Source organism: Xenopus tropicalis, chromosome 2 (genome assembly GCF_000004195.4).
Source record: "Xenopus tropicalis strain Nigerian chromosome 2, UCB_Xtro_10.0, whole genome shotgun sequence".
In the NCBI taxonomy this organism is placed as follows: Eukaryota; Metazoa; Chordata; class Amphibia; order Anura; family Pipidae; genus Xenopus; species Xenopus tropicalis.
Genome location: NC_030678.2, coordinates 100,494,493 through 100,506,011, shown reverse-complemented (window position 1 = coordinate 100,506,011; position 11,519 = coordinate 100,494,493). Strand labels below are relative to the sequence as shown.

Below are 11,519 nucleotides of genomic sequence, written 5' to 3'. Positions count from 1 at the left end.
CATTTAGTTTGTAGTCTGGACCTACCAAGCAATTAAAACTATTTGCTGATTATTAGCAGAGTTATTCTTAACTCTTATTAATATAGCAGAGTTTCTCCTACTCATCTTCTGGGCTGTTAATAACTGGTTGCTAGGATCAGTGGCCCTAACAACCTGATAGCAGCGCAAATGTTAATTTAGTGGCAACTACGCTTCCCCTACATTTTAGGCCTAGTGTGTATGGGCATTAAAGTAAACTTAGGCAAAGCAGAAACTAATTAAAAGTACACACATCACAATACCAATTTCAGAATTGCTTAAAATACCACTGTTTTGTACGTGCCAATGGTCAGGTATTAACTGGAACATACATTCAAAGTAGCATGTAAACTGGCATTTGGAAATATCCTCATTATTGTTACTTCACCATGGATTCAATTGAAACAGGAAGCCAGGGTTGTTATGTAACCACATTAATTCCAGATTACCAGAAATAAAATAACAGGAACTCATTAGATCCACCAATGAAAGCATTGCTAAAGCCCCACCTACTGGATATAGAGCAGAGCACAGAGAGGCACTGGTAGTTTCAAACCTGCACTCAGCTGCAGAGGTCTCTCAGGCACCAAGCAGCTTGGATCCAGTGACAGGAGCTTCTCTGATCCTCCTAAAGCACCAAGAACCAATATCGCCCAGAGCATTAAAGGGGAGAATCATGACAGAGCCCCACATCAGGCACATCCAGCTTTTGGGCTTTGAGAAAAGATTTATACCCAGCCAACATTATGTAAGTAGAATATAAAACATCCTAGAGGAGTATATATTAAAAGTTGCAATGTTTATTCTCATTACCTCATTAATTGCTATGGTTTACTAGACCTGGTGTAAATGTTGTGATTACATTTCCACGATAATATTTTGTTGGGGTCTTTCCACCTAGCATCTCCTCAGCTATGAAGCTCACTGGCCCCCAGTTCCCCTGGGCCCCCTGTACCACTGCCTGCTTTCGCTATAGTTACACCATTGCATCCCTACAGCCTTACAACTGCTAATGAACTACATCTGCCAGCATTGCTCTACTCGCTCAGTTAAATGGAGGAGCTGAGAGATGAAGTCCAACAACAGCTAGAAGGCTGTGTACAATTTGTGTTTCCTTATGTTCCTGTTGAGCAAAGTTAACACATAAAGGCTATTTAAGCTGCCTGCAAAACACTTTAATATTTAAATAGCTGTGCAGAGCTATATGAGGTACACCCAATATTTTGATTTTGTGTTGTGACAAATCATCCATGTGAGATGTTGCATGAAACCTGCTGCATGCAGAGCCTCCCCTGAACTAGAGAGTTTGGGGGTGTAGGAGGGCTGTAAAGGGGCTTCAGCTGTGGCGATAGACAAATGGTGCCTGTAATACTTTATATGACAGCTGCCATCTCTCCAGGCTCAAGCTGCTGGGTTGCTGAAATATACTTTATGGACGGCACCAGCACAATCCTGATTGGATTCCCATAATGCTTTTTGCGGTTAGATTTGTTTCAAGCACACAAACGAGTCTACAGCTATGCAAGCAATAGTCCATCTATAGTCCAAAGAGACCCCTGGTACCTTATATGAGATGGCAGACAGATACTATCTGGGGCAGATTTAGAAAGTGTGAAAAAAGAGCTCAATATAGTAAACTACCACCGCTGTCTATCCATTCCTGTGGGATTTTAAGAAGATTATTGTTATGAAAGGTTAGAGTTCACCACTTGATATATACACCTCCCATATGATTGGAAAGCAGTAGAATTTTACTGATGCATCCAGCATTTCTCTAGGGATAATCATACCAGCAAAGATAGTTGCTCTATTTTGTGTAACTAAAGTAATTTTTAAGTTAAAAAAACTGACAAATCATATAAAATATTGAAATACAAACCTGATGTGTAGCCAGCTGTATGTTGTTTATTTGTAAGTACTTTTGTTATTTTTTTTTTTTTGCTACCAGTTTGTAAGGCTGAATATCCATGCCTGTTATATGTTAGGGCAAAATGTGCTGATTATGTGTTCTTCTTCACAAGGTCTACATGTTTATGGTCAAGTGGCAGGATCTCACCGAAAAGCTTGTTTACAGGAAATTCACTGAAATCTATGAGTTTCATGTAAGTTTGATTTTTTTTTTTTAGATATTTATGTTAATTTCATTATTAAAATTAAAATATTATATGGCAGTTTCACCCTACTTTGGCCAAATATGGAGAATATGAATCATGTATCATATACATAAAACATTTATAGGAAATCAGGGCCTTACTTACAGTAGGGGCCCCATGCAATGTAAGAATGCTGACAGAACACATCCTACAAGTCAGATGTAGCTGTACAGGTCAATATATAATGGCACTGATCTGATGTTTAAACTACATGGAACATTTGCAATCTGACTTAACATGCCTCTCCAAAAGGAAAGCTGCATGCTACATCTGCATCCGACAAGACAAAAGTGATGGTGTCTGAAAGACTTGTTTTCTCCTGATATAGATGCAAGAACAAAACCCACCATCTGACTTTATCTGATCCTACAATATCTGCTCTTGTTGCTGCATGACAAGATTTTGTAGGGCACATGATACAACCTATTGGTCCTATTTGTCTTCAGCTTACAGCCCGAAACAGACTGAAACAGACTTATAAACATACATTTAAGCTTGGTGGATTTTTATTTTTGATACTACTATAATAGCAATAGTATGAGCACACTGCATCAGAGGTGGACCCCTTATACAATAAGTAAACCTTTTTCTAATATTACTCTGTACAGCCCCCAGAATAACATACCTTTCTCCCTACATGGAGATTTGTTTTGTTTCTCTAGTACAAGAAGCCGAACAGCAGTTCTCTTAGGTATTTTTTGTCTAGCATAAAGCTCCACCCCTTTTGCTTTCTGAGCACTCCTTCTCACTCTGACTATGATGACTTTAGGAAAGTGCCTACTGTGCATGCCTGATTAGGGCATTACTGGGCCACCTAGCAACCACAGGGTCTGCTTCCTCTAGTTATGCTGCTGGAGCATGCCCAGGAGCCACCTTTTGAGGTATTCCTATTGAGAGAGAGGAAGAAGGCTCAGAAAGGTAAAGGGGCGGAGCTTTAAACTAGACAAGGAAATAACTGAAAGAACTGCTGTTCAGCTGCTTGTAATAAAGAAACCAAATAAATCTGCATACAGGGAGAACAGTATATTATTCAGGGGATTTAAAAATAATAATTATCCTTTAGGTACCTCAGTCTCTGCCACATAGCAGCATTGCTGATTTCTAGGCTCTGTAACCCAATTTCTTATTAATTCCCTATGATGCTGACACAGTTCCCATTCTTAACACTGATAAAACTGTTTCCTCTAAAGTTCTACAGACAACCCCTACTCTGAAGAACTTGCAGTCTAATGCTTTCTTGATTCTGTGTACTTGTGAGTTTGTTCTCAAGCCAGCAATCTAAACGCTTTCAATAAAAATGTGGGTGTGCGTCAATCACAAGATACAACCTATATACAAATTAGCCAAACAGTACATTTCTGACATTACACATTGCTTTCCAGAAATCCTTAAAAGAAATGTTTCCTATTGAAGCTGGGGACATAAGTAAAGAACACAGGACTATTCCTCACCTACCAGGTATGTCATTGACTATAATTTGTACTTTAGCATTACCATTTTCTATAGACTATAACTAAAAATCAGTATAAGAAACTATTAATTAAGTTGCAGCAACATTTCCCATATGATTGTTCTTCTTTGGATTTGTAACAGATGTCAGCACTGTACTTTCGTTATGTAAAGATGCAGGACTATAGCTGTTGCATGCAATGGTGATTAATAGCAGCAAACATAGCTAAAGAATCACTGAAAATTTGAAGTAAACTTCTATGATATATACAAACAAAAGTTTGTATGAACATTATATTACAGTCAGGGTTTTCAGGCATGCAAAAAAAGCAGGCACTGAAATAGCAAATATTATTATTATATTGTAACTATTGCAACCTGCCATCATCTTCTGATCAATCAGCTGCTTATTACAATGTGTTCGACCTCCAACGGCCCAATTTCGAGAGTCAGCACTTTCAGTGCACAGATTTTGTTTACATTTATTGCATATACTGACTTTGTACATTGAACCCATTCTAATAATCTAATATTGCTTATTAGGGCTTTAGTTGTCTTTTATGTATCAAATCACAGATTTTTTAAAATATAGAAATGTAAAAAATGACTGTAAAGTGTTAGATGAGGAGCCACAGTGTGAGAAAGGATGCTTTTAATACCAAAACTGAGACTGAGAAAGGAGAAGTGAAAACATTTGTGGTGGTAAATTCATTCTTTTATAACCTCCTGTTCACACTTGATCCTTTCAGATAGAAATGAGTGCAGGTGAAGAGGAAGCAGACACAACCAGTGGCCTCTCTGGCATTTATCTCTTTGCTGTCACAAGTGAGATAAGAGACTGGACCTTACTCAGTAATAAAGTTTCTCAAGTACTCAAGAATATGTGCTGCGTAACCCAAAGGGAGCCCTGTTCTTACCAGCTTACAACTTGTGCCTGAGCAAACAATACTAGTGTAGACAAACATATAAAGAATCAATGACTTTATGATGATTTATTGCAGTATTATGGCTGATGAGTTAAGTCAAAGTTAATTTGATGTTTTAGCTCCAAAGTGGTTTGATGGCCTCAGGTCCACGGAGAACAGACAGGTCACGCTGTCAGATTACTTTTCCTCTTTGCTGAGTCTGCCTCCTAAAATCTCCCGCTGCCCTCATGTTCTGAATTTCTTCCAAGTCAGATCTGATGATGTTAACCCAGTAGCCAACAACACCAAGTAAGTACAATATCTTACCATGGTGATTCTATGCAAGATTATTTTTCAGTTTAGGTTTAACAATGAGTGGTTCTTGTACTCATTGGCATCTTTAGAGAAACAGCTGATCATTAAAGGGGATGACTACCCAATGAATGGCTACTGAAAGATAATTCTTACCAGCTTTATAAGATATATGTATTAATAAAATGTTCAGCTATATTAAAGTTATATGTTGCAGTATGCAGTTGCAGTTCATACACATTTTCTGTCTCTACCAATTTCCTTCTCTCCTTTTCAAGACTACTCGCAACCACTGTAAGATTGTATCAGTAGTCAGTTCTTCTCCAGCCAAAACTCCCACAATGCCTTGTATGCTCTGTTATTAACAGACTCAAGAGAAAGAAGAATAACAAGTGTTTGCAAGGCATTTTGGGAACTGGAGTCTGGTACATTGTTTTTTAAGTCTGTCAAACCGAGATGGGAATAACAAAGGACTGACATAAATTGCTTTTAATTGTAAATAAATTTGCTTTAAAATCATTAAAAAATCTTAATATACATTGCAGACCTGCTTAACATGACATTTTCCCATTATAATAGCATTGATGCTGTACAGAGAAAAATAGCTCCAGAATGCTCTTGAACATCCTCATGTCTACAACCAACTAGCAGGGCTCACCAATCCTCCTTTTCTGTGTATTTATGTTCTATAAACAACAGCAAATTAATACTCAAGATAATATAAGATTCACACTAGGGTAATACCCTGCAGGCATCATAGTTGCTAAATTTCAAAAGTGCAGTGGGCATTAGCATTCTATCAGCAATTTTCTAACTTGTAGTAGACTATAAGCTGGAAAATGTATCCTTGGTGCAGTTGCTGCCCTTTTTAGCAGGGCAGTTCAGACAGGGGACTGGGCAGTGACATTTTGTGGGCAGGTCTGTGATATCATGGGGTGGGACAATGACACAGCCATCATTAATTGGCTGATTGCCCTGCCATTTACTTCAGAGTCCAGTCCAGATGTACTCATTTGGAAAGGTGGCAATCATATTTCTTGTGTCAATTATATTTGATCTATGTTTAATTCTCTTTTGTGTAATTCAAGCCTATTATACTCCTCTCAACATCTCTATTTTCTCTGGTATACAAAGTTGGTACCATTTACATTGTATTTCACTTCATTTTAATTATCCTTTGTGTATTTTTATTCATTTTTTGAGAGAGATCGATTTTCACTTACTTTTTGTTACAAATTGAAAAAAAGACCCACTGCAGTGGTAGTTCACCTGTAAATTAATGTCTTTTATGATGTAGACAGTGATATTATGAAACGATTCGCAAAATTATTTTTTATATTTTGAGGTTTTTTTTCTTTTCTTATTATTTTGGCTTTTGTTTATCAGGTGTCCAGTTTAAAATTTTAGTAGCAATCTGAACCCTTTACTCTAGTGACCATGCAAACATATTGGTATCCTGACATGGAATTCTACATCAGATTTATCAGCACTATGTCTATGTCCGTTATGGACAATGTTTAATTAATGTTTATGTAAAATTTGGGGGCTAAAGTATACTCAAAGCAAACAAAATCCAGCATTCTCAAAATTCCTTTGAAAATCTCAGACTTCAAGGGCTGCAGTTTGGGCTTCTATACAATATATGTATCTGGCAAATATATGCTGGCAAATGACACTAACCCAAAGATTTTCTCTGTATTTCTAGTGGTCGTAAGCCTGAGACGTTTTTGTTGAAGGTGGATACTGCAAAAAAAAATGTGTCAGGTTAGTAAAAAATGATAAGATGGCAGAATGGCATTATGTGTATACACACACACTGTAAATACTTAATGAACTGCTATAGCTCTATATATCAAGCAACTCTAAAAGTTCAGGCCCAGGAGTGTAGGGGGGCCATTAAAGCCCCAATTAGCAAGCAATTTCAATATATATTAGTAAAATATGTCAACTTACCAATGTTTTGGGGCCCTAAATTCAATTTGCTGTGGGGCCCAGTAAAATCTAGTTACGACACTGTCAGGTCCAAGGTTCCAAGGTTCAGAAGGGGCAGATTAGGGTGGGTTGGTGTTAGAAAATTTCCAACCAACACATCACTACTGAACAGTTCAATGTAATGGATAAATATATAGGCTGTGTGAAATAAAAAATACTTCTAATATAGTTAGTTAGCCAAAAATGTAGACTATGAAGGCTGGACTGAGTGGATGTCTAGTCTAACATAATAGCCAGAACACTACTTCCTCTTTCAGCTATCTAACTTCTTAGTTAGTTAGCGACTTAAAGAGGGGGCCACTTGGGACATAACTGTTCAGTTAGTTTGTGAGCATACAGGTCAGATTCAAAAGCAAACTAACTGAGCAGTTATGTCCAACATTGCTCCCCCGTAAGTCACTGATTAGTTCTGTCCTGTAAAGGAGAAAGTAGTGTTCTGGCTATTATGTTAGACATGCATTTACCTAGCCTGTCTATTTGATACAGTTTCATTTTTACACTGAACTGTTCCTTTAAGGTATAAATAATTATTTTGCTTATTCTCACTTTTCTAATATATTGTATATTCTTATTTTCTATGTGTGGCAAATGTCAGCCTGTAAAAATGTACCAGCTGATAAACTCCATACATGCATAATATGTAATCTTTCTGCCTGGAGCAGAACATAATAAACATCTATGAAATAATACGGAAGTTAATTCAAGCTTGATTGATACAGTTGGTAAAACAGCCCTGACCTTATTTAATTCAGTATAACCTATTGTTTGAATAGAAGTAAAAAAAAATATCCTTTGTTCTTCCAGATATAACAGGACCCATTATCCTGCAGTCATACAGAGTAATCGCTGACTATGAAAAGAATTCCAAGAGTGAGCTGGCAGCGAAAAATGGAGATGTGGTAGAGATAGTAGAGAAGTCTGAAAATGGTAAATTCCATGGATTTTAATCTATATGTTGACAGGGTTCATTTATTGTAACATGGGGCAGGAGCAGCTGGGGCTCAAGAAAACCCAAGGGACATTTAACACAAAAGGGAAATGTACACAATGTAGCCAGTTTGTGGCATTTTAGTAAGACCTGGTGTCTATGCTGTAAGCACTCTTGCAGAACACAGGATATTGACTCATTATACCTATCCCAGAATCTCATCTTTGAGCAATACACTCCTATCATAGTTTGTCAGTACTTACTATTGGAACATTACTGGTACAACTCACAAAATTAGTTATTACCTTTGGGTTAGTAACCTATAACAATCAATAGAGTTCAGCTTAAGTCTACAGTTACGTCATGAGTGCTATTTGCTACAGGTTGCTATGGGTTACTACTCTCCAATTAATACATTCCTGACTGTATCTTTGTTAAATATGTTAAGGGTCCTTGTGTTACTAGCCTTCAGTCTTCTGTGTTTGACTATTTGAAATAAGTAAATGCATCAGATCCCCTACCGAGAGTCACATTTTGATTATTTGGTGTATGAAGGAAATATTTTCAATTTCAAATTATACCCAACTATTTTGGTAATTTTTTCCTTTCTACTAGGCTGGTGGTTCTGTCAGCTAAGGAACAAGAGGGGATGGATGCCTGCTGCTTATCTTGAACCTTTAGATGGCCCAGATGAGTCTGAAGAACAGGATCCTAATTATGAAGGTAGGGAGAACCTTTGTGTTTTGCCAGGGCTTTTATTCCTTGAGAAGATTGTTATGTGAATAGTGGTATAAAAAACTATGTAAAAGGCAGAGGGTTATACCACACTTTTATATACCCCATAATACAATATGTCTTTTACAGAGTTGGAATATCTTAAACATCCCCTTAATTGTGCTGACTTCTGCTTGTATTGTAGTACATTGCCTATATGAGCTTGAGGCCATGTTGGGTTGGCAGTTTAACCTAGGTTATCCCTTCCTGGCTTTTAGGTGACCTGCACATCACCACAAAAGACTATTCAGGAGAACTAGATGATGAGCTGAGTCTCCAGGAAGGAGAGAATGTTGAAGTCATCCACAAGCTGCTGGATGGTTGGTGGGTTGTCAGGTATGTGCCTTGTGTTACAGTAGGAAGCATAGCAGTTCCTAAAATGTGTATTTGTTACTGTGCAGAAACCCTACAGTTATTGGTATTAATATGTTTCAAGCATGATGACATGTATTAAAGTTTACAGTACTATGAAGAGCAAATGCTATTAGTATATTGGCTGTTGTTGGTACTACAGCAGCCCATTAATATTCTAAGGCAGGTTATAACTGGCGATTTCTTAATTATTTGTTTTGTCCTGTATCTCTCAAGTTTTGGATTTTAGTGTCCCACTTGCCCTAACAACCATGCAGTGTTTGAAGTAGCTGATGGGATGCTAAATAAGAATGCCTTAATAATACTACCCCATGGTCTTAATATTCTATGGCAATAGGTTTTGTCTGGTGTTTACAAAAAACAACATATATGGTAACCCCCTTACAGGATCAAGTCACCCTTTAAATGCATGTGGCAACATTGTACTGAAGTGTCAGTGAATAAGGAGTTTAATCTTGCCTCTCTTCTTGTACAGAAAAGGCAGCATCACTGGATATTTCCCAGCTATGTATCTACAGAAATCTGGGGAAACAGCTCCTGCCAATGAGAATCCGTCAAAAAGAAAAGGCTTGCCCCCAAGGAGGTATTTCTTACTCAAAGGATTTATAACAGAACACTAGATATAAAAGTCAATGTATTTGAATTTAAGATACTTATGAATGAGGTTTATTGATCTTAAATATAGAAAATCTTTTGCTTGAAAAAAATCAATCCAATGATTACTTAGGATATGCATTTTTACATTTTACATTACATTGATGCACTTATTTTGCCTTGTAGATCCACTATATCAAATGCTAACAGTATTCATAAAAAAGAACGAAAGCAGATCAGTCAGGACACCTACAGGAGAAACAGCAAGAAATATTTAAAGCAGCGGCAATCCATCGTTGACACTAAAAGCCCCATTATAACAGGTATGTATAACCCTTTTTAACATATTGCAGTTCAATTCAAGTCTGGCTGCTAGAAATGTGGCCACACATTCTGAAGATTTAGCACATCCTGGTAAAGCCGGCTTTTAGTAAAATGTAGGCAGTTTCAACAAATGCAACAACTGTTTTAAACAGTCAACCACAATCATTGCCTAAGAGATTGTAGCCCAAAACTAATTTCAGCAGAAGTTCACTAATATCCTTCCATATCCTTACTATATGGCACACAGTGAAAAGGGTTCCAAACAATAAACTGTTAAACCTAAAACACTGATAATCGAAACATTTTTGTCTTATTCTGCAACAATACAGCTTGTCACTGTTTGAATGATTGCTAAGTGTTTGTGTGGATATCACAATAAAGCATAAATAACAGGGGGCCTGAAGGGAAATATAAGCAATAAGAGCTAATACAAATAATTAGATTATATGTCACTGATATTTCACTGTGTTCTACTGAAACATATATAATTTTGATGTTTATTTTTTCTGTTGGGTAGAAGAAAATAAAGAGGAAGAAAGCAAATCTAAGCCCCAGCCTGCAATCCCCCCAAGACCCAGCAAAGAGCTCATCCTGGACCGTTGCTCAGAGAACACAAAGAGCAAGATCAGAACATTGAACTAAGTCACCCTAAAGTTATGTGTTTTTTATATTTATTAATTTATAACTTTAGAGAAGTGTCACACTGGATTTCCTAGGGCCCGCCACAGAATCTGGTACTCTGGGACCACTCTCACAGTAATTAGTTGTAGATAGTTTCAGATGGTATAGGTTTTTATATTGGTCCACAAAGGAAATAAGGATGGGCTTATAGGAATTGTGTTAGAGTTGGCCCACTTGGGTCTGGGCCAACCGGGATATGAGTTGGTTCTCTTGTAGGCCTGTCTGACCCTGCTGTAGAGAGTCTTATAATCCAAAGGTGAGTTAGGATTAACATACAAACCAATAACATTTCTATGTCTAACAGAAGCAGTATTTAAGGTATGGTCTGAGGAATCTGTAAAGGTTTCCCTGCAGCACCAGCAGGGCGCTTGGATGTAAAAGAAAATCTGCATTTGTACTGAATCTGGGTTTCTGTTCAGGATATGGCAGGTAGCAGATCATTGCCAAATAACTTTAAATAATTTATTACATTTGTATGTTTATTTCTTGTTTTTTTTTACAATGTTATTCTAAGTCATAAGGGATTTTGGGGTCCCTTTTACTTTGTTGTGTATAGAGAAGCCGTGCATGTATATTATGCTTGCTATCTGTGTATCTAGTAAGACCTTTCAGTGTATTATTTTGCAAAGACTTGTCATATCTGTAACAGCTGCAAAAATAAAGTAGAATGTTCATCTTGTCTGTGTTTTTTATTTGTGGCAAATTCTAAAAGACTCTTTTGGTCATATTTAAGTGACAATAGTTACATCTTGGTAAAGAATACTGGGTAACTTTATATTTGCAGCAGTGCAGGAAAGGAACTTACCAAATAAAAAGACGGCCTATAGACTTGTTATGTTTAGTAGTTAAGTGTCACCACTGAACTAAAACTATAGCCTATAGAAAGCGGTAGGTAGAGGGATGCCTTGCAGCTACCACCACTATGCACTGCACTTTGCAGAACACAGGAATGCCCCACACACATAGTGAATGAGCTCTAATGGGTATGAAATGTATGAAAATCAGCTGCACAGGAAA

General features: G+C 37.3%; 1 protein-coding gene across 2 annotated transcripts; it reads left to right on the top strand.

The window, feature by feature from the left end:
- Window positions 1-556: 556 nt before the first annotated feature.
- On the top strand, window positions 557-11,181 carry ncf1 (neutrophil cytosolic factor 1). Of its 2 annotated transcripts, none has more exons than XM_012956250.3 (11): window positions 557-766; window positions 2,040-2,120; window positions 3,554-3,629; window positions 4,666-4,834; window positions 6,543-6,601; window positions 7,634-7,756; window positions 8,373-8,480; window positions 8,750-8,867; window positions 9,379-9,486; window positions 9,684-9,820; window positions 10,342-11,181. In XM_012956250.3, the coding sequence occupies exons 1-11, from the start codon at window positions 695-697 to the stop codon at window positions 10,461-10,463; spliced, it is 1,173 nt and encodes a 390-aa protein (XP_012811704.1). In that variant the 5' UTR covers window positions 557-694; the 3' UTR covers window positions 10,464-11,181. The 2 variants fall into 2 exon arrangements, with proteins under 2 accessions (XP_012811704.1, NP_001106375.1); NM_001112904.1 differs by having other exon boundaries at window positions 583-766; window positions 10,339-11,180.
- Window positions 11,182-11,519: the final 338 nt, after the last annotated feature.